The 21,470-nt window shown below is 37.4% G+C and overlaps 2 protein-coding genes across 7 annotated transcripts in view; both read right to left on the bottom strand.

Moving 5' to 3' along the window:
* Window positions 1-2,228: 2,228 nt before the first annotated feature.
* LOC103025508 (aquaporin-4) lies at window positions 2,229-9,886 on the bottom strand. Its single transcript, XM_007233001.4, has 6 exons — window positions 9,748-9,886; window positions 6,176-6,370; window positions 5,177-5,338; window positions 4,675-4,839; window positions 4,220-4,300; window positions 2,229-3,622 (listed from the first exon to the last, which is right to left on the bottom strand). The coding sequence occupies exons 1-6, from the start codon at window positions 9,760-9,762 to the stop codon at window positions 3,407-3,409; spliced, it is 834 nt and encodes a 277-aa protein (XP_007233063.1). The 5' UTR covers window positions 9,763-9,886; the 3' UTR covers window positions 2,229-3,406.
* A 7,531-nt stretch (window positions 9,887-17,417) lies between these two features.
* baz2a (bromodomain adjacent to zinc finger domain, 2A) overlaps window positions 17,418-21,470 on the bottom strand; it is a 353,839-nt gene continuing 349,786 nt past the window's right edge. For all 6 annotated transcript variants that reach the window (XM_049462793.1, XM_007232999.4, XM_007232998.4 and 3 more), the window contains 2 exons: window positions 21,164-21,307; window positions 17,418-19,506 (listed from right to left, as the gene is read on the bottom strand). In XM_049462793.1, the coding sequence (XP_049318750.1) occupies window positions 19,350-19,506; window positions 21,164-21,307 (301 nt within the window). In that variant the 3' untranslated portion in view covers window positions 17,418-19,349. The remainder of the gene's footprint in view (window positions 19,507-21,163; window positions 21,308-21,470) is intronic.

Raw genomic sequence — 21,470 nt, 5'->3', positions numbered from 1 at the left:
GCATTTATAACGGCCTCCGGGCCCCAGCGTGACGACATAATCCCCGACCCCTCTGAGGGACAGAGGTAGGGGTGGGTGTCACAGATCAAACAAACTTCAGCTACTTTCCTGGTTAACAGAGAGAAGAGAGAGAGATGAAGGCTAAATGAACACATTAGCAACGAGTCATTAGCGTACAGAACATTGTTGGTTTTGGTTTTTGGTCCTACTGTATCACTACAATGGATGCACTCCTGTTTAAGCAGACACCGTATGCAGAGGACATGGCTCAAAAGTGGTCTTCAATTCCTTGCACCTATTTATTGCCAGCAGATGTGTGGAAGGCTTTAAAGGGTTTTAAATTTTGTGGTTGTACCGTACCACCAGCCATGGCCTGAGAATAAATGCAGACTTTAAGCCTTGTACCCCACCCCCAAACACATACACATTCACCAGCTGTGAAGAAGAGTCACGCGTCTCCACGGATAATGCAGAGGTTGATAAGAGGCCCTTGCATAAGAGGCCTAAACCAACAACACAGTGCGTGTACTTGAATCAGAATCCCTGAGCACTGATTTTTTTGTTGTCATAGAGATCTTTAACGACCATAAAAACACTCAAACTACAGGAAGCACAGCTACACGTTACTATACATAATCTAGTTCAGTAATGAGTTTTTGCACTGAATATTTAGCAACCAAAATGATTCAGTCAAAATAGACTAATTTCTAAATTAAATATACGAAAAAATAGTTGTTTGAAGTCAAATTACATTTATCTACAATTCTATCACACTGTATACAATATAGAAGGGGGCCGACTGGCAGGTCGGCATCACTTTTTACACTCAGTATCAGTTTACTCAGTTAACTACCTCTACAAAAACTGCTCTACAAGGCTAGAGTAGTAACGTTAGCTGAGCTTAAATAGCCTGAGCATATGTCTGTTACTTTCATTTTATGATTGGAATAGCACTGCTGAGGTAAATTGTATTATAATAATAGCACTGCTGAGGTAAATTTATAAATAGAATAGCACTGCTCAGGTAAATTGTATGATAAGGGTAGCACTGCTGAAGTAAATTGTATGATAAGAATAGTTCTGCTGAGGTAAAATGGCAAAACGAATGAAAACCTACCAAAAAAAGAAGTCATTAATTGGCCCTTGGCTAAGAGTTTGTTTGGTTTTAGACAGAATTTTTTTGCCTTCCTGATTTTTGCATTTAAAATTTTTATTGACATTTCTGGAAAAATAGATGAGAGGAGGGCTGCGTTTCAGCTGCCCTAAACCATTTTTATTTATTCAACAATAACTAATTAAACAATAAGAAGGTCAGGACAGTGTGTGGCTCTGGTTTGGGATGTGTGGCCTGAGTGGGCTTCTGAACGTTCTGCTTCTAGTGGCCTCTGGTTTGTTAAGGGCAGAAGTGATTAGGCAGAGGTTTGTATTGTGAGAGTCGGGTCCAGTGCAGTGGGTGAGAGTGGGGGGCCAGATCCATCTAAAGCCTGCAAAATCCCCCTGCTGCAGAACGGCAACAGTGAATAAAAATAGCTGAACTCATCTGTTTAACTCTCTCTCACTCACTCACTCACTCAGTCACTTACTCACTCACTCTCTCTTACTTTCTCTAACATAAACACTTTATAAATGTGGCACAAAGCTTAGTGTTTATATAGCCCATCTTTTGTTTCTCAGTGTAGCTGTATAGCTGTAATTTTATACAAACATTGTCCATCCTATTATTTTGGGATAATACATTACAATCTTCATACTGTTACCTGAAGAAACTCACTCCATTTTTAGCAGTGATGCTGAAGCTGTTCACCCTGTTGTGATAAAATATCCCAGTAATTATTAAAATTTAATTGATTTTAGAAAATCAAAATGTATTTTTGAAACAAGTCCCCCTGAACAATTGAATAAGTTTGCAACTTTAGATCAAGCACATTTTCATTAAAATGCCAATTTTAGCTAAAATTGTCCACTCTCTCCTGCAGCTACATATAACAGGGTGAACAATTGCATGCAATTAAAAAAATTATTAAGCTGGAAAATATGTCTTTGTATTCTAAATCATTGAATATGATAATTAGTCAAAAGAATAATTTTTTTGGAGGTTCAAAAGAAACAGTATTTTGAAAATGACCAGTATTTGTCAATTTCAGAAAAAAATACCAGCTAGCACTAAATATCTGTCAGAGTGTTTGTGCGTATGTGTGCATAATTTTAGACAAATTACAGTCCAGGCATATCAATATAATCCTTTAATTTTAAAAACAATATTTGAACACTGATTTACGGTCCAAAATGATTCTATATTGCACTTAAAAAGCAAATTGATAATAAAAGGAATGTTTTTGGTACAGTATAGAACCATTTTTCGAAAGGTGCTACATAGGACCTTCTGCAAAGGGTTAATCTATTAGGATCTTTAACCAGTTTAAAGTATTTAAGCATCCAGTTAGTTCATTAAATTGTGCATGGTATGAATAGCCTTACATAGACATGTTATAAAGATAAGCAAAAACACTTTGTACATTGAGTAAATAGACGTAAATACATACATACATACATACATACATGAATAAATAAATAAATAAATAAATAAATAAAGTAAGCTGCACTCATTGATGACACGTGCAAATGCACACAACCACACAACTTGTTTAGTCACTGCAGAGATGTATTGCCAATAGAACTGTTTGGAGCAGGTAAACATAAATAAACCTATTGGCAACACGCCTAATCTAATGCTAGGCTTGGGCTTGTGGGGTATAAAGCCCCCAGCATTGATTAATTATGCATTTAATTATTTTGCATGGGATGAGCTGTTATAATCATCCTACACCCTCACCATTCTTATCTCAACAAAATAGATTTAAAAATGAGCAGTATATTGATTCATAAATGTTAGATTATAGTGTATGCTATATTATATTGTACATAGTATATTCTGACAGTAATATTTTCATTAAAAAACTATATTGTGAAGCATTTTCTGTATAATCATTTATGTTTAAAGTTTATATGCAAGCACTCAATATTCTGCTCTTTAGTATTTTAATAGATGTTTTTGCTACATTACATCATTAATGTTAGATTGTCATTTTTGTTATTTATTTTTATTTCATACAAAATAATCAGTATTGTGTAATTGTTATTGTTGTTTACAAAATAGACAATTACAGATATTTTTGTTTCTATTAAATGTTTGAAACTGTTATATTAATACTAAACAAACTTTAATATTTATATTTCTGCAGTAATATATGCTGGAAATTACTAAAAAATGTTTCTCAAAAATGCCCTAAAATATTTAAAGGCCATATTGCCTACCCCTAGATTATGATGTCATTTCTTAATCCTAATACCATTTCCCAAAGGAAAGAAAATAAAAAAAAAGATAAGTGGGAGACGTGTTCTTAGTTCAGTTGTGCTCGAGTTTGTTGGTCTGCTTGGCCCTCATGGCGGTCTGTGTTACAGTGGACAGAGATGAGCGAGACACACTGGCCGTCTCCACAATCTCAATGTCTTTACAGGTGAGACACGCCACTAGCTTCTGTCTGGATGCACTCGGAGCGAAAAAGAACTCGTGAGACACACCGGCCAACACTGCCCCCAACACTGGCCCAATCCAGAACACCTGTCAGGTGGAGAATGGATACATATAAATGTAGTCAATGGTTACTCCATTTATTTATTCTATCACCCTAACTCCAAAAATAGCTGAGATGCTGTGTAAAATATAAATTAAAACATGCTTTTGTCATGGATGCAGTATCTGGTTTAGCATTGGCTGAAATTTGCAAGGCCATGCAAGCATATGTTTACTGACAGTGATTCCTGAGTACAGGCTGCGAGTTCCAGTAAAGAATCTGAGGGCCCGAAGACCATCAGCATCCAGTACTGACCATCGACACGCTGGGATTTCCCCAGCTTCTCTTAATCTTTTGCTAAGATTATGTCCTGTAGGTTGTGTGATATTGAAAATCTGTGTGTTTTTACATTTAAACACTTTTTCTGGTATTGTTACACAAATTGAAATGTGTTCTATTGGACACACAATATGACTTTGAGAATTGCAAGTCATTGCATTATGCTAACTATTTACATTTACTTACATTTTACACAGCATCCTAACATTTCTGGAAGGTTGTTTACTAATGTTACTAAACAACTGTAAGATCATGTTTTTATTCAACTATACATTAATATTTATTTGTAGCAAAATATGATTTACCCAGTGGTGTTCCCAGTACCCAGCTATGATTGCAGGTCCTAAAGAGCGAGCAGGGTTCAGGCAGCCTCCAGAGATTTTTCCCTATATATAAAAACATGTACATGTACATGTAAAATCATTAGTGATATTGTAAAGAAAAGCATCATCTTAGGAATCTATATATACAAAAAATACAATTAAAAAAAAAAAATCTTAAATAATATGAATGTTATTATCTAGAAAACATGGTCACCCGGTATGTATGTAATGTGCTAAGCAATGACTAGTTATATTGCACATAGAGGTGGTAAGCAGATTGTGCTACATATGGTAAATTAGGATATTGCAAATAGCAGTGAACTAAAGCAGTAATAAGTAAACAGGTTTATTGTGCATAGTAAATAATAAAATAGGGAAAGAACATTCTTATATTGCATTAACTGCAGCAAATAATATGCAAAAATCTACAAACTCACAGCAATAAAAATTCCAGCACTAACAGAGAAGCCAATGGCTATGTTTCCAGGTTCACTCCCCTCTCTCCTGCGCTGATCCTCTACAGAAAAGACAGTGAATGCCAGCTGGAAGGTGGCAAGCATCTCAGCCCCCAAGGCTTGCCCTGCATTCACCTCCATAGGAACCTGTAGTGAACATCAAATTTGAATACCAGAAAAAAAAGCTATACTGTTAAATAAAATAATTGTGAAAACAGTATTTGCCTGGCAGCCCTCTGCCTGAAAATGTTTACATATTTTTTGCAATATACTTTACAAAACTGATGTTTATTTTTTTCAGGAAAATAGAACATACAGAGAAAGAGTACAGCTACAGTGTTTAATATTACAATTACAGAGTCTAATATTCTAACTGTATGTAATACACAGAACATACACAAAACATTATATTTTAACAATATGGCAGCAGTAGCAGTATCTGAAATAACTGAAAAGAAGAAAAATTTAATTGAGAATCGCATACCTTGTTAACATAGATCTCAGCTGTGAATTTTAATGGTAGAACCAGGTAAAATATTCCAGCCCCCAAAATCGCCCCCAAGCACTGGGCAACAACATACACCACTGCCCTCAGCACATCCAGTCTCCTTGTGGCCAGTAAAGCCAGAGTAACAGCAGGGTTTACCTACTCAAAATCAGACACAGACACAGGGTTATCTAATCAGTATTTTGATTGGAGACATTTCCCATCATTTGAAATAATAATAATAATAATAATAATAATAATAAGATTATGTAAATATAACCACAAAACATTTCAAACAATTTGCTACGATACCTTTTATTATTTTTAAAAGTTGGTTAAGTTTTCCCCTCAGGGTCAAAATTGCATCATAAATACTGAGCTGAACATTTAAATAGGTGCATTAAATAGTATTAAAATGTAATATTATAAATAACATATATTAATATAATGGAGGATTATAAAGTGGTTTTGTTTCTGCCCTCTGCCCTCTGTAAAGTATTGCCTTTTTAAGATATTTAGTGCGTGGTATACACCCAATCATAAGACATACATATATAAAATCTTTTTGAAAGTTGTTTTTTATTATTTCCTTTTTTTCTATATATTTGTTAGACTACTCTATATATCATTTAGACAAAAGTTTGGTCAAAAAATATCTAATAATCTGGCAACTAGATTATGACATAATTAACCTGTTTTGTTTTTAATTAAACCATCTTCAATTGTATGCCATGTTAAAAAGCAACTCGTTTTAGTCATTATATAAACTTAACACAAACTAAATGTTAAAATTAAAAACTAAATACAATTTGGCAAATATTTCTAAAGTCGTTTTGTGTTTGCACTAATTTAAAAGTGTATCTTTACTTGATTTTTTTTATTTATTTTGGAAATCCTGGGCATGGCGTGCCAGGCCTTAGGAACTGGCATGAAATAACCCTAATACAAAAACAGCAGTGTCTCACCACACGTGACCAGTAAATCATAAGCTCTCACCTGGGCGCCACTGATTTCTCCAAAGCAATGTCCCAGACCAACCGTTGCCATTCCTGCTGCGAGTGCTGGGTAGATAGGCCCAAGGGAGGGACCTTCAGATCCTGGCAGTGATGAGCCTAAGACAGCCGATACAAAGACCAAGGAGGCCAGTATCTCAGCCAGCATGCTTCGCCAAAACTGCCGACTCCTCACCTCCTGATTAATAATAATAAAAATATTACATTTAATAAACAGTATCTTACAAAAGTGAGTACACCCTCACATTTATGTAAATATTGTATTTTATCTTTTGTTAGAACAACACTGTAAAGCAGTTGGTGTACAGTTTGTAGCAATAGTCTAATTTTCTGTGTCCTCAAAATAACTCAACACACAGCCATTAATGTCTAAAACGCTGGCAACAAAAGTAAGCACCCCCTAGTTCATGATATATTTTATTGAATTGAAAATGTTGTACTAGTATGCTGCAAACAAGATAAAACCTTAAAATATTTATACCACTAATAGATAATAATATATTTTATTATAAAACTTAAATGGCAGTCAAATCACTGGCAGTAATGCACATTGAAATATTTTATATTGTTATATATTACAACACCAATTCCAATAGTGATGCTGTGTAAAATGTTAAAAAATATATAAAATAAAACCAGAATGAAATGATTTGCAAGTGGTTCACAAACCACTCCAGAAACTACACTTAAAAATTGTTGACCAATTTGAAGTTCTCATCATTAAAAGGCCCAGCTAATAGGTAAACAAGGCAGATGGTCAGTATTGGATGCTTGTGATCTTTGGGTTCTCTTTAGCACTGTATTAAAACAGGCTGGGCTCACAAACACTTCCAGAAATCACTGAATGTGAACAAACTTTACAGTGCAATCCACAAATGCAGGTTAAAGCTGTATTACACAAAGAAGAAGCCACAGGTCTTCTATTGGCCAAAACTGAGGCACAAGGGAAAACTGTACTTTGTCCCATTCATCAAAATGACATTTTAAATTATTTATTTACATTTACATAGAAATAGTTTGGGACATTATCGTCATCTTTTTTGTTTTTATCTGTCTTGTCTGTCATGAGACTTTTGTTGTGTCATCAGTGAGCAGCTTGGTAGCTAGCAGGTAGGGTAGCTAACATTAGCTAAGAAAGATTTTTTAAAAAGAGAAAAAAAGAGAGCTCTCACACTAAAAAAGATTTAGCAGCTTCAACATCAATTGATAAATATCACAAAGATGTTTTAGGTTAGTTAACAGTAGTAATTGGCTAAACATAAGCTGTAAGGTTAGCTGTAAGGTTAGCATAGTTATACTGTGTACACTGTGTTACTGTGTTATACTGAGTTATACTGTGGATATGAATATAATGTAAAGTAATAAACTTAAAGTGGGAGTCCGTATTATTTTGTTTCTAAGCATTTCTGAGTCGAGAAGGGACAAAGTATTGTTTAATGGTACCAGTGTGCTGGAACGACCATCCCTGCAAAGCCTAATATATTTGTTGTAAAAACTGGGGTGTCGTGTTGCTTTTCGCATTTTTTTTTCTAGTTTTTCTGGCCACATAAAGCATCTTTACATATGTACAGTCACTTGTACAGCCTCTAAATGAGGATCCGGCTCAGTTTTACTGAACGCGAGTGGCTGGTGGAGCAATGGAGACTTTAGAAGAGGAAACTCAGTAGCTCATTCACCCATAGTAAAACAAATGAGTAAAAAAAAAGTATGTAGTTGAATTGAAGTTTCTGACTGAGCGCGCTCTCTCTCTGACTGAACATAATCTGGAATCAGATTCATCCGCTCTGAAAGGAGACCGCATCACACCCACCCAGTTTAAATGATTCTTCCGCATTATCGGTGCAATTACTCATTCTCACCATTAGGGCCCTAATACCAAATCTTACAGACATCAGCTTTAACAACAAGTAAAATATAGCAGAGTTACTGTGATCAGACATTTAATTAATGTTATGTAATATTAAAATGGAAAAAAACATACCCTATAATCGTCATTCTGTTTACACATTTATATTACCTTAGTTAACCCAAAAGAACCCATGTAGACATATGTGTCATAGAACCTTTAAAAGATTAGAAATTACATGTATTATAGCACTTTGTCATTTTAATTTTAAGTGTGTCATTCATTAAGTCCCTAAATGATATATACTGTACATCATGAGAGCATCATGGGACAGTTTGTAAATCTGTGTTCATTAATCTGATCTTATTTACTAATCGAAGGTGTGCTGGGTTAGTGCTGGAGATAAGTTGCTCCTTTTAAAAAAGTGTATTTTTGCTTCTACTGGTGTTTTAACATTTAAGCTTTAGTTAAATCATGTGCCCACAATAAGACACAAACATTAATTAGCTGTTCACTGAGTTTATCTGATGTTAATTTTGAATTTGGTGTCAATATTCAGAAATGGGTCTGGGCCCTTGTGGGTTGAATTGTAGCCTATACTAAATGTAGCGCTGTATCTCTGCACAACCCTGCTAGTACACTGGAAATATAGTTTTTAGGTCATTTTTGAATGTGAATATTACGATATTAATCTGTTATTTCGTTTATTTTAGTCAAAAAGTAAAATAACTTTATGTACTCTTTCTTGTTTTTTTTTATTAGCTCTGCTTTATCATATAGGCCACTCTTTAGTTCTATAATTACAGGCTGTAGTAAATTTTCTCTGCATACTTTATCATCCTTTTTTACTTTGAACTGTTGTGTTTGAAATCTGATTTAAGTCTGTTAACTCTACTCCAACAAATCATAAAAGCAGTTTTTGCCAAATTTACTTTACCAATTTTATTTAAACTGAAACTCACACAATTTCCTTGTTAGAGGACAGAAGTGTGAGGATTTTAGAATGATAGACATTTAGAGAACTTAGTCCTGATGTTTAAAATGTCTGACTAAATGACTGATTTTTAGGTTGTTCCTGACCAACTGTTCAAACTAATGTCCTCTCAGCTAGGGTCTTCTTTCAGACCTTGATAAATTGGCAACCCAATAATCATTTGATTAAGAACTGGCTTTCATATATGTTTTTGACTTGTGTAAATAGAAAGATAAAAATGAAAAGAAATTGCGTAACCTTCAGTACCACTGAACTAAAAATTGTTCTTCTATTAAAGATATCTATTAATGCTAGACCTGTAACAATAATTACTGCTGACCACAGTATCGCCCATTTTGTTTTACATACAGAGAAGGACCCATTAACTAAATGAGCTATGGGTTGACTTTGCATAAAAAAAGTTCACTGCTCTTTAAAAATAAGGTTTGAATCCAGTTTTGTCCAAAAATTATATTACAATAAATCTTTACAAAATGTTTATGCTAAAAGCCACCTTCTGTTTTAAAAAAGTAAAAGCTTGATAATAACTAAAAAAATATTAAAGCTTAATAAAACTTAATAAAACTCAACTAAGGCTTTTTTTTGCTTAGCACTTACTTCCTGTAAGTTACGATATAGGAAAGTGTTTGCCTCTTTCAGTCATTTCTCACCTTCGCCTTATTAAACCATATTTATTTGATCATTCAGCCGTTAAAAATGTTAAAAGTTTCCTTACCTCCCGTAAAGTCATGCCGAACCCGAGTCTGGTTATCCGTATGTATATGAGTGTGTATGAGTGTGTGTGTAGGACAGGGTTATAGTGGAGAAATAAACAGGTTTATTAATTAAAGTGAAGCTTAAGACTTGTATGAAGGCAGAGACCACCCCTCGCCTACAGAGCCCTGCCCACTTCTACAGCACCAAATTAGCGGGCACCATCGCAGCATCATCACAGCATGCGCTCCCTTTCATCGCCCCACTTATACGGCGCTGTTGTTATTGCCATGGCGACAGCCTCTTTGGTGTGATGTGGTTGCCATGGCGGCTTTTGTGAGGCCTTTGCACTGGATGGCTACTTTCAGTGACATTATGCAAATAAGATGAACATGATTCACCTCTGTGCTTCAGGATCTGCGTCTACATAATTTAATCATTTGTTTCACTTCAGAAAGGGGTGGAGATGAAGAGCCAGAGGACAGCGTGTTTTTTGGCGAAAGCTGTAATATTGTGTAATATTGTGTCATTTGAGAATAATAAATAAAAGATAATGAAGAGACATGAACTGATGAGCAAGCACATCACCCACAACACAGGCTCAACGAGTATAGCGCAAACAATCATAACATTTCTACACCCTTTATCCATTTTAAGATCCACTGATCTTATTGGACACATTGTAGTTCTATAATTACAGACTGTAGTCCTGTATCTGTTTCTCTGCGTACTTTATTATTCTCCTTTCACCCTGTTCTTCAATCCTCAGGACTCCACAGGATAGGCCACCACAGAGCAGCTATGACTAAGGTTGGTGGGTCATTCTTAGAACTGCAGTAACACTGACAAGGTGATGGTGTGTTTGTGTGTGTTGTGCTGGTACGAGTGGATCCGACACAGCAAAAATGATGCTGGAGTGTTTAAACATCTAGATGATGATGACCAACACACACTGTGCAGAAACAGGTGAGCTTCTGTCTCTGACTTTACATTTTCAAGGTGGAGCAGGTATTAAGTAGTGTCAAATGCCAGATTCACACTACACAACTTTTTGAGTCGTCAGTCATTGTGCTGTTCACACTACATGACTGATTGTGCTCTAATTCTGAATCCTTCAGTCGCTGAGACTTTCACACTATATGACTGATCAGCGACAAAGGGTCACAAATTACACAATTTTTCGTTGTGGGGAATCGCAGAATCACCTGGCTGCTCTCTAGAAACACGTTTAAACACGAGAACACACCTGAACTAAACACTCGAGAACTAGCGATGCCAAGCCAGAGAATCTTTAGAGAGGAGAATATGTACTTGCAATAAGTCCAACATGAACGGGTTCATATAAAGCAAAATCAGAGTTTATAAATGCCTAATCAGTTTTAAACTGAAATATGTACTTATCTCCTCAACACGTTTCAGTTCCGCAGATATCATATTTTATAATTTTGAACTCCACGTATAAGCCTTTAAAATATGCTCTTCCTGTATCTCCAGGATCAGCTCGCCAACCAATCAGCTCACAGTAGCAGTAACATTAGTGCTTTACAGTGTAAAACCTGTTTTACACTGTAAAATACACAGGCAAACTTTCTTTACTTTTTTAGTAAAATACATTATTCTGCTTTTTTTTTATTAAAGAAATACTAAGAACAAGTAGTTAATTGTTATTTTTATTTTAAAAATTCAGCTTTTAGCTTAATTTACTCCATTCATAGAAGACTCACTCATGGGCTTCCTCTCGGGTTTAACACTCATTTACTGATGTAACAGGGGGAACATAAAGTAGTTAGACTCTTCATAAACAGCTTTGGTGTGTTTTGGATCCGTGTTTTCTGTTTCTGTGATCTCATTGGCTGTATGTGTCTGCTGCCCCTGACTCCTAGTCGCCGACTGAGTCAGATATTAAACAAGTTAAATATTTGCCAGGCTTCTGGGACCTGTCGACCAGTGAAAAACTGTCGGTGACTGAAAAACTGGCCCAAAATCATGTAGTGTGAACCAGGGAATACAGAAAATACAGTAAGTGAACACAGTCTTTAAAAACTCCAGAAGCACTGCTGTGTCTGATCTACTTGTACCATCAGTACAACACACACTAACACCTCATACACCACCAGCACGCCAACCTCTGTTACTGCAGTGCTAAAAATGAACACCCATATAATATTAGCTGCTCAGTGGCGGTTCTGTGGTATCCTGACCATTGAAGAACATGGTAAACAGATGATAATAAAGTATGCAGAAAAACAGATACAGGACTACAGTCTGCAATTTTAGAACTACAAAGTGTCCTATATGCTCAGTGGAGCTGAAAATTTTTTTTGATATTGCACATTAGTATATAGTATATAGTAATATGTGTATAAGGGAACCATACAGCAGGGGTCGAGAATTAAGTTCGGCAGCGGCCCAGATATTTTCCAAGCCATTATGTAGTGGGCCACAAAAAAAAATCAGTTTTTTAAAATGAAGTGTAATGGGATGGAGTGCTACAGACTAGTAGCTCTCCGGCCCAGAGGGTTGTTGAACCCAATTGCAGAACAGTTGATCTCAAAGCGGGTAAATACAAGAAGAGGCTGTGTAATCGTGATCGTGTCTTAATCAGTGCAAAACGGCACTTTGATCTGGAGCCGGACGAGCTGTGAGGGAGTGAAGGAGTGTGAGGGGTCCCAGTGTGGGGTGGAGGGGGTGCCAGCTTGGGGTGGATTACTCCGTTTGCTGGTAAATTGTGGAGCAGTGATCCGACCTATTGTGGGGTTAAGCCCTGTGTGGGTGACTGAGGGGGGGCGGGTTGGCAAGCTGGAAACTTGCTGGCGTGGGGAAGTTTTTTTTTTTGCAAAATGCTAGAATGCTGACACACACACTACACATGCGTGCACACACACACACACACGCACACACACACAATAAACACACAATGCACACCAAATTGCCAGCTAAGGGATACTTGAAAGAACAAAAAGAGGTGGGGCAGAGAGGGAGAGAGCAAGAGAGAGAGAGAGAAACAGAGAGAGAGACTGAGAAAGAGAGAATGAGCAAGAGAGAGACTGAGAAAAAGAAAGAGATAAGAGTGTGAGGAAAAAGAAAGTAAGAATAAGAGAGAATAAGAAAGAAAGTAACAGAAAGAATGAGAAAGACAATGGGCAAAAGAGTAGGAGAGAGAAAAAATAAGAGTTTGAGTGAAAGAGCTTATGAAAGAAAATGAGAAACAGAAAGAAAGAGACTGAGAAAGAGAATGTGAAAGGGAATAAGAGAGTGAGTAAGTGAGAGAGATTAAGAAAGAGAATGAGTGTGAGGTGATAAGAGAAATAAAATTGTGAATGTGAAAGATCAAGAAAGTAAGAGAGGAAAGAGAGAGACTGAGAGAATAAGTGTAAGGGAATACAAAAGACACTGAGTGAGAGACAAAGAGACAATGAGAAAGAGAATGAGTGTGAGGTGAAGAGAGAAAGAAGAGTGTAAAGGAGAGAGAATAAAAAAGAATGTAAGAGGAGAGGGAAAAAGACAAAGAAAATGAGAAAGAGAATAAGAATGAGTGGGAAAAGAGAGAGAAAGAGAGTGAGAATATAAGAGACAAACAAAAAGAGACACTAAGAAACGTAATGGGCAAAAGAGGGAAGAAAGAACGAATAAGAGTGTGAACGAGAGAGCTTATGAAAGAAAATGAGAGACAGATTGGAGAGAGTGTGAGAGAGTAAATGAGAGAGACTAAGAAAGAGAAAATGAGTGTGAGGTAAAGAGAGTAATTAGAGTGTGACGCAGAGAGAATAAGAAAGTAAGACAAGAGGGAGAGAGGGACTGAGAGAAAGAATGAGAGAAAAAGAATGAGTTCAAAGGAATAAAAAAAGTGAGAGAGAGAGAGACAAAGAGACAATAAGAAAGAGAATGAGCGTGGGATGAGAGAAAGAAAAGTGTGAAGGAGAGAGAATAAAAAAGAAAGTTAAAAAAGAAGGGGGAAGACAGAAAGAAAACCAGAGAAAATGAGTGAGGGAAAAAAGTAAGATAAAAAGTTAGAATAAGAGAGAAAGACAAAAAGAGACTGAGAGGGGGGAAAGACAAAGAAAGAGTGTGAGAGCTTATGAAAGAAAGTGAGAGACAGGTTGGAGAGAGTGTGAGAGAAAGAGAGACTGAAAAAAGAGAATGTGAGAGAGACTAAGAAAGAGAGAATGAGTGAGAGAGGTGGTGAGAGAAAGAAGAGTGTGAAGGAGAGAGTATAAAAGTAGTAAAGTAAGAGGAGAGAGATTGAGAAAGAATAAGAGAGAAAAAATAAGGGAATAAAAATAGTGAGTGAGAGAGAGACAAAAAGACTGATAAAGAGAATGAGTGTGAAGTGGAGAGAGAATAAAAAAGAAAATAAGAGAAGAGGGAGAGAGACAGAAAGAGAATACGAGTGTGAGGGAATACAAAAGTGAGTGAGAGACTAAGAAAGAGTGAATGAGTGTGAGGTGGAGAGAAAAAAGAGTGTGAAGGAGAGAGAATAAGAAAGAAAGTGAAGAGATGCAGAGAGAGATTAAGAAAGAGAATGAGAGAGAAAAAGAGAATAAGAGCGTGCGGGAACAAGAGAAAGTGAGAGAAGAAAAAAGGGTGGGAAGGAGGCAGAAAAAATAATGCATGCATATGTACATAAAACGAACATGAACATAAACAAACTACAGTCACCTCTGACCCATGTGACCAGGAAGCAAAAGAAAACTACAGACAGTTCACTGCTGAAGAAGAAGACCACTATGATGCTCCTGAGCTCAGGCTGCTGCTGTGATGCTGAGCAGCTCCAGCTGAGGCAGACAGCTCAACGCATCCTGTACCAGCTGCTGCAGACACGACACAGCGGGGTGCACACACACCACAAAGACCCCCATTTGATTACAGCCCCGCCCAGCAGCTGAGGGGTAACTGGACATCTGTGGCAGTGAGACTTCAAGAAATTATTAATATCAGTAATTACATATTTAATTTGTCAGTAAAAGTATCAGTGCATTTACATGAACTTAATCAGATCAATTTTCCATTTGCTGTGTCGCTTAACCAGGACCTGGGGGTGCATCGTGTCTTGTCAGTGCCTGTCGTGGTATGATTGCTAACAAAAAAGAGCATACTCATTAATTGACAACTGAGTCTTCACACTGGATACTGGCCTTATCCAATGTTGCTACTGTGACATTAGAACACCAGCTACAGACCTTGTCCAACTTTAGCACACCGTCAAACAGGCTTGTCCCACGTCGCTAGCACAGCGCTTGCATGCTGGCTACAGGCCTTGTCCTATATGGCTAGAATTGTGTTAGCATGCTGGCTACTGGGCTTATCAAACATTGCTACATCAGCATTAGCACACCGCCTAACAGGCCTGACCCACATCGCTGGAGTGCCGCCAGCTAGAGGTGGGCGATACCGGGAGTTTTGGTATCGATTCGATACCAAGTAAATGCAGGGCCAGTATTGCCGATATTGATAGCGATACTTTTCAATATTTATATATGGCTAGCACTGTGTAAGCTCACTGGCTACTGGGATTAGTAGACATTGCCACCTTGGTGTTAGCACATCGTCAAGCACGCTTGTCTCACGTCATTAACTCAACACTTGCATGCTGGCTAAGCATTGATATTAATATTAAATATTAGATATTGATACCGATACTTTTTAATATTTATATATGGCTAGCATTTTGCTAGCACACTGCCTACTGGGCTTATCAAACAGTGCTACAGCGGCGTTAGCAGTTTGTTAAACAGGCTTGATCCACATCACTATCCTGCTGCACGCCGGCTACAGGCCTTGTCCACCATCGTTAACGTGGCATTGCATGCTAGCTACAGGCCTAGGCCAATATAGCTAGCATTGTGTTAGCATGCTGGCTTCTGGGTTTATTAACATTGCTAGAGCGGTGCTAGTATGATGGCTATAAGCATCAACAAACATTGCTAAAGTGGTGTTAGCACACAGTCTTGGTCGACTGTGGCAGTGTTAGTAAAATAATTATAAAAAAAAGAAATCAATTCCATATGCCTACATGAAATCAGGTAAATCTACTGGCTTAACTATTAACAGGAAAATAATTTGACAAGGGTCCCAAAACTTTCATCTTGCACACAGGACCACAAAGGAAAGCCTAGGCTGCAGCCTTGGGGTCCATGCAATGAATAGGGCTCACGTTTTTATTTTATTTCTTTATTTATTCTTTACCAAATTTAAACCCCTATGGCCGTCGTATTTAATTCGCCTTTAGTATGGTCCAGTTAGAGAAAATTTCGACAGGCCAAGGTCTGGACCGTTTTTTATCTTGTGTTTTAATTCAGTGCTATATCCTGTAAGATTGTTTGAACTATGATACAAAAATATATATATGATAATAATAAATGCCTCTCTGGTTTCCTCACCTGTCTCTCTGTTGCGCTTGGTGTGACTTTAGTTTCCGCCCGTTCTCGGGCTCCTTATCTCCTTATAAAGGCGTTTTTCACCGCCGCGTCCCAATTCAACAGCCGGATCAGCGGGACCGCGACCCTGTCAACAAGGGTTCGATCCCGCGTGTTGGTGATTGGCAGAGGAGAGCGCTTGGTGATCTTACACCAAACGTGATTGTTCTGTGAGTTTACTGCGCTGCAAAGCAGTAGTTTATCGGTTTGGGTCCGCATTGGACAACGTGTGTCCGGACCAGGACCGCGGTCCGCCTATTAGTGACCTCTGTTCTATGGGATCATTTTAATGATAAACACTTGGTGATTTAAAGATTGCTTGGAATGGGAAGGTCCGTTAAAGGAATATTTCACTGTGCAGTTGTTACTGTGTACCGGCTCTTAGTAGCTCTGTTAATCCGTAATTCACATAAAAATGAGTGATAAAAAGTTTAGCAAGAGCCTCAAATAAACAAAAGCAAGTCAACTAAAGCAGACCTGCCAACATGTACGGATTTTGAGTAAGGCCACTTTTATGGTTCCATGTTTTAAACTACGCCTAGCGTTTCCTCTTGCGTTTCACTAGTTTCAGCCAAGTAGTCACTGAAGTTTATTCCAAAGCTGATCTGTAAACTAAGTGCTTTTAGACAGTCAGAGAGCTTCACTTAAACACAACCACCCCACCCTGCTTTGTGCTTTATTTAAGTGAGCTTATTAATGATAAGAATAAGGAGTTCGAGTTTGCATTCATGGCCACTTGCGCTGTCTATAGTGTCTGTATGGAGCCATCTGCTACTTTAATCCAACCTTCATTTTCCTCCAAACTGTCAACACACAGTCACTGTGTGCTAGAGTCTCTCTCTCTCTCTCTCTGCTGGCACATTTCCAGATTGTTGAAGGTGTGGAACATACAGCTACACAGAATGAATTAGCTTTATTAAAGCTAACAGTTAAAATCAGTATCTCAGCACATTAAAATATTCTAATATAAAAAAACTCAAACTACCCTGACATGATGTAATACAGTAAACGAAATTTGTAGCCTGCCTAAAAAAATGAAATCATTTTAACTAGAATTAATATTGGTGTGATTAATGCAATACATTAAGTGATAGACACACTGACACCACTAATATAAATATCATTAATTTTGTGTGTGTGTATAGAAGTATTTGGCATTGAGAAACCATTCAAAGTGTAGCCTAAGGTCCCCAATCACCTTAATTCACCACCGGTAATAGCAACATTTCATTTTCAGCACAAACACAGCTTGGAAGAATGAGACAGAGCACAGCAGTTCTCTCTACAGATGTGGTTTTATTTCTGCTTACAGTACATTCTACAGATGCACGTGTGTTACATCACCTCGAAACGAACATGGTACTTTAATGCCGCCTCTTAAAAACGATATTGGTCCTAAAAATATAGAAAGGAACAAATTTAAGGTCACAAAAACTGTACATTATTAAAAATTCACTAAACACCACATTTGCTTGTACATTTTAGTACTTTCTTTTCTCCCCACTCTTTTAAGGGGGGAAAAAAACAGTCCCTTTTGTGTTGCCGTGAACATGACTAAATACCCACGTTCTGGTACGGGACGAGTTCAGTGTAAAGCACTACATTGACACACAGAATTCTACTTTTGCCACCGAACATTTTCTTAAAAGGAAACCATGCTGCTCTATAGTCTCAGTGCCGTATGATCTGCTGTCCAGTTACAGTCAACAGAAACCCTTCAGTGAACCTGTGAACGGAATATTTGCAGCCAAAAGCATCAGAGTAGCTTTTCTTATTATAAAGCCGTGAATTAATAAGAACTTTAGCCATGTTAAAAGCAGAATGCTGAGGTGCAAATCGTTTTTTAATCTGTAAGTAACAGTAACAAAGAGCTTTTCAATTTATTTAAAAAGGGGCTAAAATTCATCTTTCAGAGAATGGTTCTTTAGGGTTCAGGCTTTTAAACCACCCAAGTTCACAATTTTTTACAGTCATCAAATCTCCTACTCAAATCTGTGGATGCTGAGGTGCAATAAAAACATCCAATCAAATAAATTGTCTTAAAAAAAAAAAATTAAATTAAAAATATTTTGATCCGCTTCTTCTAATGAAGAACATGTATCGCTAAATACGATATCTATACTCTGTGGTCCAAATGTATACACATCACCTTTCCACTTACAACAATAAATCAGTCAGTCTATTACTGTTTCCAAACACTATTCATATTCATACACAGAGGCAAAAAGGTCTTAGAACTGCTACACCAAGCTAGCGGAGGTGCCAAAAAGGACACAAAACACAAAAACCCTGAAAAGATGGCAGCCGTTGTCTCAGTGCTGTTATAGAGCTGTGTTGTCGTTTTGTCATCTTTTCCAGATAAAAGAATGGGATTTGGGAACAAGAAAAAAATAAAAACCATTTGTGAATGAGGCAACTTATCCTGAAGGCAGGACCGACGCTCTACTACAGGCGAGAAGGAAGGGTGGAGAAAGTACAGAATATAGAGAATAAATGCTCCTCGTCTTTTACTGGCCACTTCATGAGTCATCTACACATCCCTATGATGTGATCTGTACACGTTCACTACAGGCTATTGCTATTAAATAATCCCAGCTATTCAGTTTTTTTTTAGGTCTTTTAAGTATATAGAGTATACAATAAAAATATACTGAAGGAAAAAATGATTCTAGGATTGATAGAATTATACATGAATATGGTGAACCCGAGAACACATGTAAATGACCAAAAACATCCTGTCAAACATTACCGTTGCTAAGGTGGAACCGATGATTGGATAACAGTGGAAAAAAAAAGTCTGAAATATTTCACACTTGAGGACATCCAACTGTGGTCCCAGAACAGTGGTGGGACCATGAACTGACGTGATGTAAAACTGATGCTGGGGAAAAAGCCCACCCATAAACAAAATACTATAATAATTATAATAATAATAATAATAATAATAAAAAAAACAGTTTTAAATCCTTACTATGCGCCCAAGCAACAATATATATATATATAAAAAACAATAAAACAATCATAAACACAGAAGAAAGGGAGGAAAAACTGGACTCAAAATGAACAGAAATCTATACATGTATCTACACTTATGTATACAGAGGATTTGAGAAGTCTTCAGAATTCATCCTGGTAGTAATAAACAATAAGGGGTAAGGGCCTTGCATTTAGATCCCACCCTGCTTTTGCTAAAAGGCAGGCCCCCTTATTAATCACCGTTCGAATAGAACTCCGCCCAACGGCTCTCAAAAAAGCGCCTCATGGAGTGGCCGGCTACGCCCACCTCTGACGAATCCTCATTAAAGAGCTCGCAGTTGTTGAAGACCAGTTGAGCGTCTGCCGCAAACTCCTCACAACTGCAATACCTGCACCACAGAACAAACGCATTTATTACATCTGTACTCAAAATTTATACATTACCTCTATAGATACAATGAAAGATTGTTTAGTACAAATATAGATTTCGCACTATTAGTCACACCATCAATAAATGTATATTTTCTGGTCTATTTTCATACACAGGGAGCATTGGGTTATAAGGAGCATTGTGTGACACTAGTAAGGAACAGGTGAGTCACCATGTTTGCCTTCTAATTCAGTAGGTACCATCACTGGGTGGGGGTGTTTGGTGGTTATCAGCCACGGCCGCAGGGAGAACGGGGAGAGCGGGGTCACGGTGGGCAGTCTCTGTCCACATCGTGGCATTTTAATCTTAGAGCTGTAAAATTGACTGGGGGAAGGCAGCTAGGCGTTCTCTGCTGCAGTGCTGTTAGCCAATCAGAGACGATATGTTTGCTTGTATTAATATTCATGAGCAAGAGCCCCAAACCTGTATTACTTCAGAGACCAGTAATTCAGTGTAATAAAGCAGGGCTAAATAGAAACACTTGAGCACATTTTGTTCACAAAAAAACAGCTCACATGGCATTCATTTTATACCTCTTAGACCACAACTAGACCTTTTAAAATTAATTTAAATACAATGGAATGAGACCTTTGAAAAAAGTCAAACAAGCACTGGATATCAATCTACAGATTTCACTTCTGAAAAATGTTTATTTGGCTGAGTAAAGCCCTACAGCACTACACTGAAGAATTCCATGTGTTCCGCTAGGTCATTATCAGCTAGTGGTTCATCCCATGTGGCTTGTTTTAACATGGTAAACCTGCAGGCTACAGTCCGATATGTTTACCTCTGAACCTAAAAAGAGCTAGCGCTTAGTGGTTAATGCTAATGCTGCTCCAGCAGTGTTAGCCAGGGTTAGGAGCAGGTAAATAATACTCATCTCTGAATGGCAAGAGCGCTAGAGCTTAGCAGGCAATGCTAATACTGCTCTAGTTCCAACTTTTGGTGCTGGAAAACTAAGCTGAAACTCCTGTATAATACTGTACTTCAGTGGAGTGCTTTTACTGCTTCTAACAACCTATTTGGTAAAAATTCATACACAAGCCAAACCAGATTCTAAGATGCACTGACAAGTTTTGGGGAAAATTAAAGGATTAAGTGCGCCTATAGTTCGAAAAATAAGTTAAGTATAATACTGTAGTGTTTTCTCAAACGTGAGGATTTTTGAAGCAGTAGCAAAGGACCCCAGAAGGTGCAATACAAAAATCATAGTTCTAACACAGTACTGCTATTCTAATCATACATTTACATAAGCAGTTTTTACCTCAGTAGTGCTACTCAAGTCAAGCATGTATTATTTTGATAAGAAATCAAATGGATACAAACTGTACAGGGTCAAGATAATGATGTTAGCTGAGCTAATTTAACCTTAGCATTTGTTTTTAATAAAATACTGGCTTTTTTGTGTTTGAATTTCAACTTGGGACTTGTGTAGCACTGCTGAGGTACATGTACGGCTAAACTGAACTACTGCAGGAAATGTATTATTAGAATAGCACTGATGCAGTACATGTATTGTATTTTATTGGTTTGTGTTCTGGGATATTAAAATGCTAAGTGTAAATTGTAATTTTGCAATTTCTTTCAGAGACACAACTGTGCACTCGAACACTCACCCTCCCTGTAAAAGCTTTTCACGCATCGTCAGGAAATCCATAGGGTTTTTAACAATGCGCCGGTATCCAGGCACAAGTCGTGGATTGACCGGCTCCAGGAAGGGCCAGGCATCTGCGTGGGCCTCCATCTCCATCAGAATGATCCTGAAAAAAAAGCAAGCATAAACCTTGGTCACTATGTTCATGAGGAAACCTGAACTACACAATAAAAAAAAATACAAAAAAATGAAACTAAACCACCAGCAGTTATAGTACAATACATATTAGTTCAAAGTGATCAAACAAGCGGTTTGTCAAAACTAGAAAC

The sequence above is a fragment of the Astyanax mexicanus genome, chromosome 13, assembly GCF_023375975.1.
Source record: "Astyanax mexicanus isolate ESR-SI-001 chromosome 13, AstMex3_surface, whole genome shotgun sequence".
In the NCBI taxonomy this organism is placed as follows: Eukaryota; Metazoa; Chordata; class Actinopteri; order Characiformes; family Acestrorhamphidae; genus Astyanax; species Astyanax mexicanus.
Note: the sequence above shows the minus strand (reverse complement) of the source record. Positions and strands in the feature narration are given on the sequence as shown.